At 43.0% G+C, this 14,400-nt stretch overlaps 1 protein-coding gene across 10 annotated transcripts in view; it reads left to right on the plus strand.

The window, feature by feature from the left end:
* Positions 1-14,400, plus strand: part of FRMPD4 (FERM and PDZ domain containing 4) — a 798,322-nt gene that overhangs the window by 774,978 nt on the left and 8,944 nt on the right. For all 10 annotated transcript variants that reach the window (XM_070257124.1, XM_070257121.1, XM_070257123.1 and 7 more), the window contains 5 exons: positions 4,018-4,154; positions 6,987-7,113; positions 9,413-9,502; positions 10,066-10,248; positions 12,276-12,414. In XM_070257124.1, coding sequence (XP_070113225.1) covers positions 4,018-4,154; positions 6,987-7,113; positions 9,413-9,502; positions 10,066-10,248; positions 12,276-12,414 — 676 coding nt within the window. The remainder of the gene's footprint in view (positions 1-4,017; positions 4,155-6,986; positions 7,114-9,412; positions 9,503-10,065; positions 10,249-12,275; positions 12,415-14,400) is intronic.

Genomic DNA, 14,400 nt, shown 5'->3' on the forward strand with positions numbered 1-14,400 from the left:
TCTCGTGCTCTGCTTTGTCGGCCCAGGGTTTCACCAGTTCGAATCGTGGGAGCAGACATGGCATGGCTCCTCAAGCCATGCTGAGGCAGCGTCCCACATGCCACAACTAGAAGGACCCACAACTAAAAATACACAACTATGTACCGGGGGGCTTTGGGGAGAAAAAGGAAAAATAAAATCTTAAAAAAAAAAAAAAGAAATGAAGTCAGAGAAGAAAGAATCGGAATGTACTAGAACATTCCAGCAGATGGAGGCACTCAGGGAAAGGCTGGTTAAACATTCCCCATCAGTGGTCTTTGGAAGAGACTGTGGTATTTACAGCTCAGTAGGATGATTAATGTTCTTGAGGATAACCCTGAGTCATCAGGAAAAGGCAAGTCCTGTTCGGTATACCCTGTTTGTCGTGTAAAGAAATGTGCCGTGCACTTTACACATTTTCTACCCAAAACAGTGAAATTGTCATGACTTGGGTTTTTTAAATGTTAAACTTTGGTCACCTGGACCCCCTCAACAAATGCCCCTGTTCTACAAAAGGCCAGGCAACCCAGATGTGACTGCATGAAACAAACAGCCTGATTCTCAGCTGATCTGTTACTGCGTCTTCCCCGTATTCCTGCTGAGCACTGACCCACGGCTTTGCCACTGCAGCTCAGATCACGTGCTATGATTTTTAGCTTGTTAGTTGCAAATAAATAGTTACAGGTGCCAGTCAGTGTGTGGCTGTAGACAGTGAGATGCATTCAGTTGTCCTTCTCTATAATTATATACTCACCCCATTAACAAGATGATGCTTTAAAACCATTTACTCTGCTTCTCTTTTAAACATCACAAGCTCATTGCATTTTTATAAGAGAAGAGCGTGGTGGTGTTTGCCTTGGGGAGGGGAGACCTCTTAAGTAGACCAGGAGTACTGCTAAGCACAGTTCTGCATAAGGTGTGTTTGCTCAAATCTAAGGCAGTGTGTGGAGCTCTTTCTTATTCACAAGACATAGCGTTTATACCTGTGGCACTGGCCTGAGAACAGGAAAACCTCTCCTGGGATCTTGCCCGGGGCCCAGCAGAAGACTGACGCCATTCCTGCTTTTCCATCTTGGGTGTCGCATGAGTGGTGGATTAGCCACCCCTTCAGGGAGTAGTCAGGGGGGGAGGTGGAAAGCCATGGATGGTGAGTGATAGAGACCAAAATAAAGCTACCATCATCTTGTAGATCTTCCACTGAGGATAGGAAATGAGAATTTCTTGACCTCAGACCCTCTGCTTCAAAATGCCTTGTATCACAGAATGTGTGGTACATCTAAAATAACGTATCTGTCTAACATAAGTCAGTGTATCTGCTAATGGTGCTGCGTGCCCATGTTGATTTTAAGGTACTAAAAAGATGCAATAAAATTAGCCTAGAGAACAAAAGAGTAAGCAGAAGCAACATATATGACATTACAAAGACAAAAATCAATTCAACTCAGTGGACTCCTAAGGAGGACAGTAGCTATTGACTAGATGAACCATAGGGATGAAAACAGAGGTTTCAATAATGATAATATCGATTAATCTCCTGGTCATTAATGGACCATGAGGTATTTTACAGATTTTACCATCTATAATACCAGTAAACTTTAATAATCCAGACTGTTCTAATTCATAATTATAATGAGCTATGCTGAAATTTACCTGTCCACTATCTATTAAGAAAAAGCTCATTACACCAATTGGCAAGTACTTAAGAGGCTACAAAATGTTTTCAAACACTTTAGCAGTATCGATTTCCTTTTTAATATCTAACATGTTCTTTATAAATAAACTTTTTTAGGCTTGGAGTCTGTCGGGACCTCTATTTAGCAACACAATAACCACCATTTGCTTGTGTAATGTACTCTCATGTAATAAAAGCATGATTAGTACCAAAAATATGTATATACGTAAGTCAGACGTCACACTAATTCTCCAGGACCAGTCTGAACTAATTATGTAATGTAATTAAGTGACTAATGACCTTGACAAAAAATTCACCCGGAAGTCTGGTTAAATACTGGCTATGACAGGCATGGGAGAAACAGTCCCAGTCCCAACTCTGGGCAGTTGTACTGATGACTCACCTTTATAAAGCACATTCCATTTTATCAAACCTCCTCAGTTATGCTAACAACCTTGAGAGTTGGCTGTTGTTAACCCATTTTTCAGATAAGAAAACGGAGACTCGAGAGATGAAATGCCATGTCCAAGGTCATTCAATTAGCAGTTGACAGACCCGAGGATCAAACCTGGAGCTTTTGTCTCTAAATTCTATGCTAAAATCCTGTTTCAAATCTGTGATACAATAGCAGTCAGAGAAGAAAGCAGTTTATCAAAACGATTTGTCAAAAAACTAATTCTTCAGGTGCCTGTTATGGACTGGCACTGTGCCAAGTGGCTTCCTCACCCTCATCTTTCATGAGGCTCTATAAAATAACCCTGTCTAGGCTGTCAACCTCATTATGGACAACCCTGGGCTCTTGGAAATAACTGGGAATCCCAAGACTAGCAAGACAAAATGGCAGCCGGGAATTGCTCTCAGAGGCTGCCTTCACTCACATCACCCTATCTCCCGCCTCAAGTCAGACTCACTTCCAACAAGGCGTGCTGTGCAGTCCCGAGAGGTGTCACTGAAGGAGAAGCAAAGGTGCAAGACCACATTAAGGATGGAGGGGGAGAGACTGTGACTTCACTCTGAGCAGTGAAGGGATGAACTGGGACGTGCACGCGGCTCGTGCGGCGTGTGCATGGCAGGGCGCCAGAACGGCGTGGGTAAGTATCCGAAGAGTAGATATTGTGTGCAGAAACCAGACTGAGGTGCATGTTCCCATTGAGCAGAAGCGATATATGAAGTGATCATCAATGTTCTCCTCTTGGAAGGGAGGCAAACAAATCTTGATACCATTTTCCATTTGAAGTCTTCTTGGGACAAGATGAAGAATAAAGGGGAAAAAGAGGCTAAATATCATATTTTCTAGCCCAAGAGCCTAATTTCCCAGAACAAAAGTAGGTAAACACGCACGCAGAAGATGCGTAAGCAATGCTGTGCTTCTCATCAACGTCTAGCTCAGTGCTTTGCTCCTAATGAGTGAAAATTCTCCCCTGAACCCCTTGCTTGGGGGCATATGGGATTTACATGTCCCAGCACACTCTCCGCCACTCTTCAACTTGAGGCTCACCTCAAACCCATGAGATAGGTGCCTCCCTTTTACGGATGAACAAATCCCCATTTCACAGATGAGTAAACTGAGGCTGCAAGAGTGAAAGTAAACTGGTCGAAGGTTATGTACATGGGTAGCCATCGGCAAAGCCAGGACTCCAAAGCAGGTGGGTATAAGTCCAGAGCTGCTGATACCCGTCGCCTTGCTAATTCTCCCTCCCCGAAGCTGCTCTGGATGATAATGAAGAGGAAGATAATGACGTTGATGATGACAGCTGTTAACATGTATGAGCACTTAAATTTACCAGGTAGAGTTCTAAGGGCTTTACATGGTTAACTCATTTAATCCTCACCAAAACCCTGTGGATAGGGAGCAGTATTATCCCCAATTTACAGAAGAGGAAACTGAGGCACAAAACAATTAAGGAAGTTGCTTGTCACACCCTTATGAAGTGGAAGAACAGGATTCCAACCCTGGCAGCCCAGCTACAGAAGCTGCATCAAGCTATCAGTGTTTCACATGTTCAGTTCTGGCACCTGTGTTTGGAAATTTCATACCTAAATTCCTAATTATTTTTACAAAAAGCTAAATATTTAAGTAGCAGCTCACTTGTCGATGAATGGTAAATGTTTTGTGTGGTCTGTGTTTGTGCGTGCAGTTAAATACTGACGCCGTTCCAAGCAGCGTGGTGGGAATGTTTCCACATTTAGCCTCCTTGCCTGGGAAGTGAGGGTGGAACGCTGGGGAAATGCGTGTCACCTGTTCCTCTAAGGCAAACCCCCCCCCCCACCCCGCCCCTTGCAGCCCATTCTTTAACAAGCTGCGCCCTCTGTTGGTCTCTTCGCAGAGTTGTAACGATGTCGTTCAGGAGCGATTTGGGCCAGAGCTGAAATACGACATAGCCCTGCGGCTGGCGGCGCTGCAAATGTACATCGCAACAGTGACCACCAAGCAAACGCAGAAAATCTCCCTCAAATACATCGAGTAAGTGTTGGCTCCCAGAGCCATTTCACAGACAAAGATACTGCCTCCTTAATGCCCGAGTGTATTTTTGATGTGTCTCTATTTCCAAAATGGATCTTGTTTGTGGCAGAGCGTTTGTTAACCAGAGGCAAAATAGATGTTTCATGTTCACTTTTGGTGGAAGAGATCCATTTCTTACATAATCCACCGTTGGAGAATTGTGGTTAAAATGAGAGTCATATTTAAAATGAAGCATACATTTTTAAATTCCTAAATGAACTTGGTTCCAAGCCAAGCTTTGGTCTCAGCGCTTTTCAGACATTAATCTGTTTAATTCTCACACATCCCTATGAGATCAGTAGAATTTTAGCTCCTTTTTACAGATGAGCAAATCAAGGCACAGAACGATGAGGTCACTTGCCCAAGTCACACTGGCTGTTAACTGCAGGGGGCAGGATTTGAACCCAGGCAGCGGGGCTGGGCACTGCACTGTAGTTTGTCTGACCAGTTGAAGCATCGTGTTTAGAAAGCGGTCTGTATTACTCCAGATTACTTTAGATGATCAAAATGCAGTATGAAAAGTAATGTTCTTAGTCACAATCAGCAAGGATGGTATTCGTAGTAGAGGACGGTGACAGAGTGGGAAAGGATGCCACACAATCAAACTTTGCTTCATGACTTGAATGTTGTTTGGAAAGTGTGAATACCTTCTCTGGCTGAGTACGACGTTTACGGCATCACTATACTACCTCTCTGGCCGGAGAAGACCCCTCTTCTTAGAAAAAAGTTCGTGTAGCCTTCAGCTGATGAGTCTATTTAAGGGTTATCCTTTCAAAGAGAACCTTCTGTCACCTAGTCTGTATGCTTCCCATTGGCAGGTGATTCAGTAGCCTAAAGCAGCCACCACTTTCTTAACCCTGGCAGCTCTAATGCTAAGAGAAAGGAACACTCCCGTTTCAAACTTCATGGCAGGGCTGAAGCCACATCTCACATAACTCTAAAAGCCTTGGAGTCCTCTCCCCCAACACCTCCACGAGATGTACAACCTAACGGCAATCCCACCGTCCAGAGAAGCTTCCCATGGGCTGCCTCTAGAGCCCTTCTGATTCCACAGTACCAGCTTTGCCCACCAGGGGGCAAAATGGCTTTTTCTCAGCAGGTTCGTGAGCCTGTGCTGGCTCCTGAGGATTAGCACTCCAACGTGCCGACTCCACTGCCACTATTCTCCTAACTCTCAGTTCTCCTGTCGGTGCCTAAGGACAAAGACTTGTGTGCAGCTTGAGAACCTCAGGCCTTCCAGGCTGGGCCCACTCCTTCTTGCAGGTGCATTGTCTCTCTCTCTCTCGCCGCACATGCAGTGACTGGAGCCTGAGACAGATTCGGCTCACAGAGAGGCCTGGCATTCAGGTGGATACATTCACACCCGCATCTGCTCCCCTTTCGGAAGTTCTTGGAGACGGATGCAACTGGCTCCCATTTGAAACGGTGGAAACGTGGCCTGCACAACTTGAGATGGTTTTCAGACAATTGAAATGCATTTTTGTTCCTACTCTCTGCCCACATTTACCAGGTTGAACATGGTATAGTCAAAAACCTCCAGAGATAACTAGCTTGAATAAGAATCTTGCAGAGTTAACAATAATGTTCTCATTAATTCGTTCATTCACCCAACAAATGTTGATTGAGCCTTTTACATGGTATTGACTCTAGGACAGTAGAAAGTACTACTAAGTATAAAGTATAATCTTAACCATCGAAGAACCTGTGATCTGATTATAAAGGCAAGACAAAAAGATATGAAAAAATAATGATTTAAAATAATGATACAAGTAGAATGACACAGTAGCTCATAAGGAGTGCCAAATGATGGGTAAAGATAATAAGTACAAGTTGAGGAAGAAAACAGTGATCGTGAAAAACCCTATCCTAACTAACTGGTGATGAAGAGCTTGAATGGTCAAGTGGGGGAAGGCTGTCTTCTTACCCTTGTTTGGATCTGGAGCAGAAGAAATAACCAGAACCTTCTCAAAGGTCTTCACATAATTTAGAAGACACTGATTGGGCACATGACCAATCAGGATAGAATTCCTTGAATTCCAAATGTGGTACCTTCTTAGGGTAGGGTTGTAGTCATTGCTGGGGAAGTGCGCTCTTGCCGAAATATGTTAACCCAGTCCCATTTGTTTGTTTGTTTTCTTGTATATCCACACCTATGAGTGGTGTTTGCACCTCCCTGTCCGTATGGACATACTTAAGTTTCATGAACCCCACCCTGACTCCTTATTAGCAGCACTCCCCACTCCCCTAGCAAGAAATGTTGACGGAGGGAGTTAGATCGATGTGATCTGGCTGGGAGAAAAGAGAACTATGTGTTTCTAGAGAAATAACCATTGATGAGGGAGATGGGAGAGAAGAATGGTTTGAGGGCGTGAAGGAGTTGCATCAAGAGAAGAAAGGGTGTGGGCAGACGAGAAGAAGTGACAGTGGAAATAACCAAAGGGATGGGGAGAAATGGATGTTGGAAATACACACTCAGATATGTGAATGAATTCTACAAGATCAGAGGTGGGTTGAGTTAAGTGTGTCCTCCATTTCCACTGGCCCCCAATGTCTTGTTCGCATTCTCTCTGGAGGGTGAGGAATATGTTTCTTTTAAAATGCAAACATATGTATTAATGATCAAATAGTATGTTTCCTGAGTGTAAATTAAAAGTTGCTGCCCTAATTGGGGACTTGTCTCCATTCCCTGCCTTTCCAAGAGCTCATTTGTTCCAGCAAACATCAGAGCGCCATTTTGTCTTAGAGAACTAATCATCACAAGAATGTGAAATAAAGATATGCTCTTTATTGCAGAAAAGAATGGGGATTAGAGACTTTTCTTCCCTCTGCTGTGCTGCAAAGCATGAAAGAGAAGAACATAAAGAAAGCACTTTCACACCTTGTCAAAGCAAATCAAAACTTGGTACCACCGGGTAAAAAGGTATCACATTTGCATCTTAATAGAAAATGGATTTTAAAGAGAGAGACTTGCATGCGTTTTTCAAAATGTTTAAAATTAGCCCATGAATAAAATACTTAGCACCATATTTTCAGAAGCAGTAACACTGTATAACCTTTGTGTTTTTTTTAACTATTAACATGTTTCTAAGACTATTGAGAAATAACTATTCTTATGGAAACCTACTTATTTCTTGCAAGCTATAGACTCCATGTAGAGAGTATATGTGTGTTCACATGTGCATGCAGGAGAACCTTGCATGGCTCTGGAGACCTTGTAATTAGAGGATAGAATTGCAAGATAATTTCACATCTCCATCATACTCTTGCTTATCACTCACACCAGCTTAAATGCACAGCAGTCAGCAAGGGTGCCTGCAGACAGGATGCTACATTAATTAAACCGGGGGTTCTCTCCCTCAGCATATTGACATCTGGGACCAGATCATGCTTTGTTCTGGGAGGGGCCTGTCCCGTGCATTGTGTGATGTTTAGCAGCATCCCTGGTCTCTGCCCACGAGATACTGGTAGCACCCCACCCCCCTCAATCGTCACAAACAAAAATGTCTCCAGACATTGCCACATGTGCCCAGGGGAACAAAGTCACCCTGAGCTGACAACCATTGAATTAAATCTTACTTTGGGAAGAAAGATAAAATTGTCATTCATCATCATTGGTGTTAAAATCTTTTTTTTTTAAGTAGAAGAAACACAAAGGACATTTTAAAATATACTGTTGGTCAGAATAGAGAGTTATGTTTATAGGTAGTAAAAATAAAGGGTTTCAGGAACCAGAAAAAAGGGAGCCTTAAAATACTGGACCTATAAAATTGGAAGCAGTCTAACAACCCAAGAACACTTTGCAATTGATGTTGGCCGTAGAAACTTGTGTGACTCCAATACAAATCACTGTTTACCTGGGTAATTCTTTGGTCTTAGTATCAGATTTTAAGTCCTTTTTACTGGCTAAGACATGCTTATTTCTATTCTCTCCTCACCTCATGGCTCTTTTAAAATGTATAATCAAGTTCACCACACGATCAGCCACCCTTGACTTACTTCTCAGTTTCTGTAAGCGTTCAGCTCACAGAAATACAGCAGGACGTCATGGATCAAGATTTTTAAAATTTCAGTCCTGATTTGCCCAAAGCTAATTTCTTTTAATAGACTTGATATGATTTTTTTCAAGCCTGGCTCACTAGTTTTGTAATGATTTGGATAACTGCTCCAAGATGTGTCCATCAATCACTGTCCTATAAAGGTCAGTTTTTCTAGCAAGGGTCTTTCCTAGCAAACAGTTTTTTCTAGCCAAGAGTGAGTGGTTTGCTCTCAAATGAATTTGCAAAGTGCTTTGGGTTTTTGGAACCAGTAGGATGGACGAATAGTGCAAAATAATTACCTAAAGGGCAGTGCATTTAGGTATAGTTAACAAATGAGTTGGCAAGTCATCTGCAGTTGAAAACAGAATTTTACAGTCATTGCAACTTGGTGGTCTACACCTTGATGGAAAATTTCGCCCCCAACAAACATTCCTGGCACATTCAGTATGAAACCTGGACTTCTTTTTTTAATCAAGTACTTTTTTTATGATGTGAGAATCTACATTTTTAAGTCTTTATAAAGGTAAATTTTATCTGGATAAAATTTCATTTGTAAATCATCATGAAACTCAGTAGATTCTTGGAGTTGAATCAATAAAACAGGGACTTAAGTTCAAACATTTCCACAATGACTGGAGGTCAGACAGTTCACTTCCCCTAAAAACTTGCAGAGACTGGAAGAAACTTGAGAAGGGAGCGTAGAGCCTGTTTAAAAGGCTTTATATAAATTGCAGGTGTGTGTTCAAAACAGCCCGCCCCAACTCTGCAGGCAGGTGAGTCTCCTGTGCTCTGGGAGAATTCGTATGCAACCCACCTTTGTCCCTAATTGGAAAGCACCACTCGCCTCTTGCAGTCTCCCCATGTGCGGAGGTTTCAGTGAAGTATTTCCTGATCTTGTTCTCACTTGTCGAGGGCCCTGGCCCAGCATATCCGTACTGATCAGCCCCCCATACATTTCCTCCCAAATAAAAAGATTTTAATCTTGATATCTCGTTGCAGCCCTTTATCAGGAAACCAGATAGAGAGCAATTGACTTCCATTCCTCCCGAAGAGTCCTTGTCACACCCCATCTGTCAGCAGGAAAAGGATCCTTCTAGTTTGCCCTTGTTTTCAGCTGGTCTCCAGCAGAAACAGAATTACACCCAATGGAGTTAACACCTGAGGTTTCTTTTCTCTCCTCAGCTTTCTGCACTGCAAGCCAAGGTCCATTATCTCAAGTTCCTCAGTGACCTTCGACTGTATGGGGGTCGTGTGTTCAAGGCGACCTTAGTGGTAATTTCTTTTTCTTGCTTTTTCTTGGAAGCCACAGAGGCCTGCAAAATGTCACTGCATAGGCTGTCTGGAATGAGCTGCTTCTGATGACAAAAGCAAGTCAGCTGTGAATCTTTTCCAGCCTCATTTCTAATCGACTGCACCCTAGCCTGAAAATATCAAAAGCAATGTTAAGCTGGATAACGTCACTGCAGAATGCCCTAGAAAAAGAAAAGTGAAGAACCCAGAGAATTGATGCATTCTAACAATGGCCTTCTTTTAAATCATTGGGCCAGAAGTTGCTTTCACATTAAAAAAGGAAAAATAATCCTCATTTCTAAAAGCCTCTCATGATTCTGAATATCTGTGCTATGATAACATTTACTGTCTACATTATTCATGATTTATCAGCGCCTCGAGGCGGTCATATATCTGGTTCTTCTAATTGGACGATTTGGTACAATATAACCCAGAAATACTTTCTAAAGAAAATGTAGTCCTATAAAAACAAACTCTCAGGTTCAACTTTGTGTGGCTTTTCAGAGGTCTAGTATTTTTACATTTTGTCAACATCTCTTTCTCAGCAGGCAGAAAAGCGCTCAGAGGTGACTCTCCTGGTTGGGCCCCGGTATGGCATAAGCCACGTCATAAACACCAAAACCAATCTGGTGGCTCTTTTAGCTGACTTCAGCCATGTCAACAGGATCGAGATGTTTACTGAAGACGAAAGCTTGGTGAGGGTGGAGCTCCACGTGCTAGATGTGACGGTAAGTCTCTCAGATGTTGACACGTGGCCTTGATTTGAACAGCTCGTTTCTGATAACGCTGCTGCTTTACAAAGCAGGCAAAATTTCAGTGTGTGCAGAGCATCAAAGGCGAGGTGTGGTGCAGAAAAAACCTACCCAACTCAGGCCTGAGGTCCTCCCTAAATAGTTGTGTGATTTGGGGACAAGTTGCTTACTTCTCTGGACTCAATTCCTTCATCTATACGTGAGAAAGCAAGCTAATTAATCTCTAAGGTCCCTTCTGGCTCCAGAATACGTGAACCATAGATAGAGAGTGGGGAGGTTTTCCCTGCTAACTTTTTAGAATACATGACTCTTGTATAGACAGGCAGGGAGAGTTTTCCCAACTTTGTTTACAACTCCCGTTCTCTTGTTAAATTGGGTCTGTATGTGCTTGTTCTTTTGGAAAAGCTGAGTGTTATAGTCAGTCTGTCTTTTTGTACTATAGCAGTGCGTACTGAGAAAATCTGGCCCCTAAGAACATCGTGGCCATTCCATTTCAAACAACAATCTGAGACTGTCCTCAAAGGGCAAAACTTTACTCTCAAAACAGAAGTTGACAGGAAATAATCCAGGTCCCCTGTCCCCACCTTCTTGTCCCAGGAATAGATGAGTCATTGGATTTGGATGGTGTTAATGTAGCTGATGTTTCCTTAGAGAAAAGGCACTGGACCTGAAGCGAGAGAGTGAGTCCAAAAAGAAAACAGTGTCAACCAGGGGGGTGCTCTGAGAACAGGCAAGGAGGCCCCCCTTCCACTCCCACTAGCGTCATGTGGAAGAAGTAGATTAAGAGTAAGTGAGGATGTGGGAAAAAAGGTTTCTACAGAGCAAATCAGAACCTGTCAGTGTGCTCTGCAGCCGGAAGAGATGACCATGAAAGGGAGAAGGTGGAGCTCGGACATGTTGGCCGTAGCAATGAAACGTGCAAGGATAGACTTGGAATGCCTGGCCCCCAGTCCATAACCAAAGATTCTGAGGACAACAGCCCATCCTGAAAAAGGGGCAGAAGAAAGGGTGAATTAGATGCAGTCATCAGCCTGATAACAGGGGTAATCTGTCCCAAACAGAACTGGGGGGCAAGACCCTATTGATGGTTTCCTGCCTATATCACAGAACTCTGGGGTGTCTTAAGAGGAGACTTCCATTGAAAAGGGAGGAAAAGGCAGTTCATGAAGTAGTCCAGGGGCTTTGGATGGCAAGTTGGGTTCCACGAGCAGGGCCATCAGTCCTGGCCAGTGTCCTACGCCTGGGAGTGAAAGCGACAGGCCTGTCATCTCTCTATTTCTGTGCCTCTCCGGCTGTCCGCTTTTTTTGTTGCTCCCTTACTTCTCTCTCACTTTCTCTGTCTTTCAACAAGAACACACCACGCAGTCCGCCCTTCCTACCTCAATGAGAACAATTGCGTCAATTGAACACATCCTTCCCCATGTGCCCAGATCCACGTCCAATGGTATGAGAACCTCATTGTTTCCGGAAAGTTTTAGCAAGGCCTTTTCTTGACTCCCATCTCTGTTTTGCCCTCCTGTGAATTTACGATTTCCTTTAGAAGCATCCTTTTCCTGCATCTCTTTGACACTTTGCATTCAGTCTTAGCAGTAATTTCCACTTGATTTTTACTTCTCTTCAACACTAATTTTCACCATGAACCCAAACTTAACCTTCCTGTCATTTTTCAGATTGTGGGTTCACATCTGGTAACAGACTCCTTAACTATCACTTTTTAAAATGTTAACTATTTGGGAACAAAACCGATGTTATTTTGTTTTCCTTCCAATATGACCTGGAAAAGATTCAAAATATCTAGGCTTTCAAAATGTCGTCACCTAAATGTTTTGCAGTAAGGCTGTTTGGGTTATGCCTGACTTTTCCCCCCGTTTGTGCTTCTCTAGTGAAATGGTTGGTCAGTAACTTCTTTTGTTTACATTTCATAAGCACAAATGCAGCTGTTGTCACCTAAGGGAGGTTATTAAGAAGGGATGGCTTTAACCAAAACATTCTCTTTTGTGTAGCCCATCACACTCCTAATGGAATCGTCAGATGCCATGAACCTGGCCTGCTTAACAGCTGGATACTACAGGCTGCTTGTGGATTCCAGGAGGTCGATATTTAACATGGCCAACAAGAAAAATGCAGGCACCCAGGAAACAGGTATTCTCTTCCTGATCTCATGAAGCACTAACCCACCCCCATCCCCCACCTCACCTGACAACAATAATAAAGATGTTTTTTGAAAAGTTAAAATTGTACCCATAAAAAAATCTAATGTCCAAATTTAACACAAAAGCTTTCAAATGCTTCTGATATGGTCTAATGTTTTTAATGAAAATGTTGATTTTTCCATCACATTTTCCACGTCGCTTGGAAATGCCGGGGTGCGTGCTTCAAAGACAGTGATGTAATTATTGCGAAGGGAGTGAGCATCAGTCTTTGTGGCGTGGTTTCTACTGCCTCACTCTCACAGAGGTCAGGATGCAGAGAACTAACGGTAGAATGTCCAAGAGGAGTTGGGAGCCCCCAGCTTTAGGGCTGGCCTCTCCTTAAGCCCTAGGCCCGGACACCTGGACACGTCCTCCTGCATCAGACTTACCTCCAGGATTCTGGGAGCCTACCAACAGGAGGACTTGGGGCTCTAGAAGGGACCCCAGGAGCCATCTTAGCTCTGTAGTGGGACCATCAAGATGGTAAAGACATGGAATAAGTCAATTCAGCCATTTGCCAGGATGACTAGCTCCCACTCGAGGACAGGGGACTGTGGAAGTGATAGTTTCTTTAAGGGTGGGTGTTTTGATTTATTTTAGAACTTTTTTCTTCCATGTTTGAACATTTTCCTCCATCTTCAGTGGACACTCTGTAGCTGTGGCTGATGGACAGACACTAGCGTTCAAACCAGCGCTACTGACCCATGCAAAAAGGATAGCCAGGGTAACATAATCAGGGTTTCTTTAAAAAGAAAGGGAAATTCTTAAGAACAAATTCCATTGTCACTGTTTCTGAGAGAAGAGGGGGGAAGAGAAAAGAAGGGAAGGAAAATTCTCTCACTTTAACTTAGCAGAAAACAGAAATGATTATTCCATAAGTATATTGTAATATGTAGATAGACACACACACAGACAGACTCAAGCACACTTTATCATGATGGCTGGTTACATGGAGGCAATTGCAGTCATAGGAAAAAGGGAAAGCAGAGAGAAAGAGTGAGAGAGGGACCAGGCATGCCAGAAGGCAACTTTGACTTGTGACTAGATTTAATCCAACCCCACCTTGAAGTGTCCAGGTTTTTAAAAAATTTCTCTAAGTTTGGGATTTTTCATTTCGCAAAGTTGGGATTAAAATCCTAGCTTGCAAGGTAAAGATTAGAGAAAAATCTATGTACAACTCCTAAAACAATGCCCAGTACTTCTATTAATAATCAGCAGGGAAGAAACCGGGAGTGAAAATATCGAGAATGAAAGGGACAGAAACACAGAGAGGAAAGGAAGACAGACAGACCCTGAGAGGCACAAATGATTAAAAAGGAAACAGGGAAGGAACAATGAGGAGGTAGTGAGTGTGTGCTGGCTTTGGGGGTGAACATTTTTATGACCACACGTAGTCATTGAGCTAGGGGATTTAGAGCAATGTAACGCTGACCTTTGAAATTCCGAAGTGCAGTTCAGCAATTTAACACAATCCTTTCACATTGGAAGACCACATTTTGGCTTTTTGTTTTCAAATCTTAAAGTTTATCTTGAAAATAAAACCTTTTCCCTGTAGACTGTTAAGATTGTACAGGTGCATGAAGAAAACCAAACCTACCATTTGAAAAGTGGTTACAGGAATAAGGGCTCTGTCCAATTTATAGTGACTCACAAATGTAATGTTTAATCAGATTTATAGAGACAAAAACTTAGTTCCAAAAACTATTCTTACCTTGGGGAAAGAATGGAACTTCAAACTTTCAGTAATTTCTCCCAGTTCTACAGTGAGAATGACGGTGAGGGCACGTGTTGCAAATGTCTCTCTCCACTCTCAGAGAGAGAGTGTGTGTGTAAGAAGCGGGGACGAGGGAGAGAGATGGCATGCTCCAAAAAGCAGGAGGTTGACCCACACTGAGCAGCAGCCCAGGGCTTAGCATCCTCTGAGAGTTGAAAGTTC

This window comes from Equus caballus, chromosome X, assembly GCF_041296265.1.
Source record: "Equus caballus isolate H_3958 breed thoroughbred chromosome X, TB-T2T, whole genome shotgun sequence".
In the NCBI taxonomy this organism is placed as follows: Eukaryota; Metazoa; Chordata; class Mammalia; order Perissodactyla; family Equidae; genus Equus; species Equus caballus.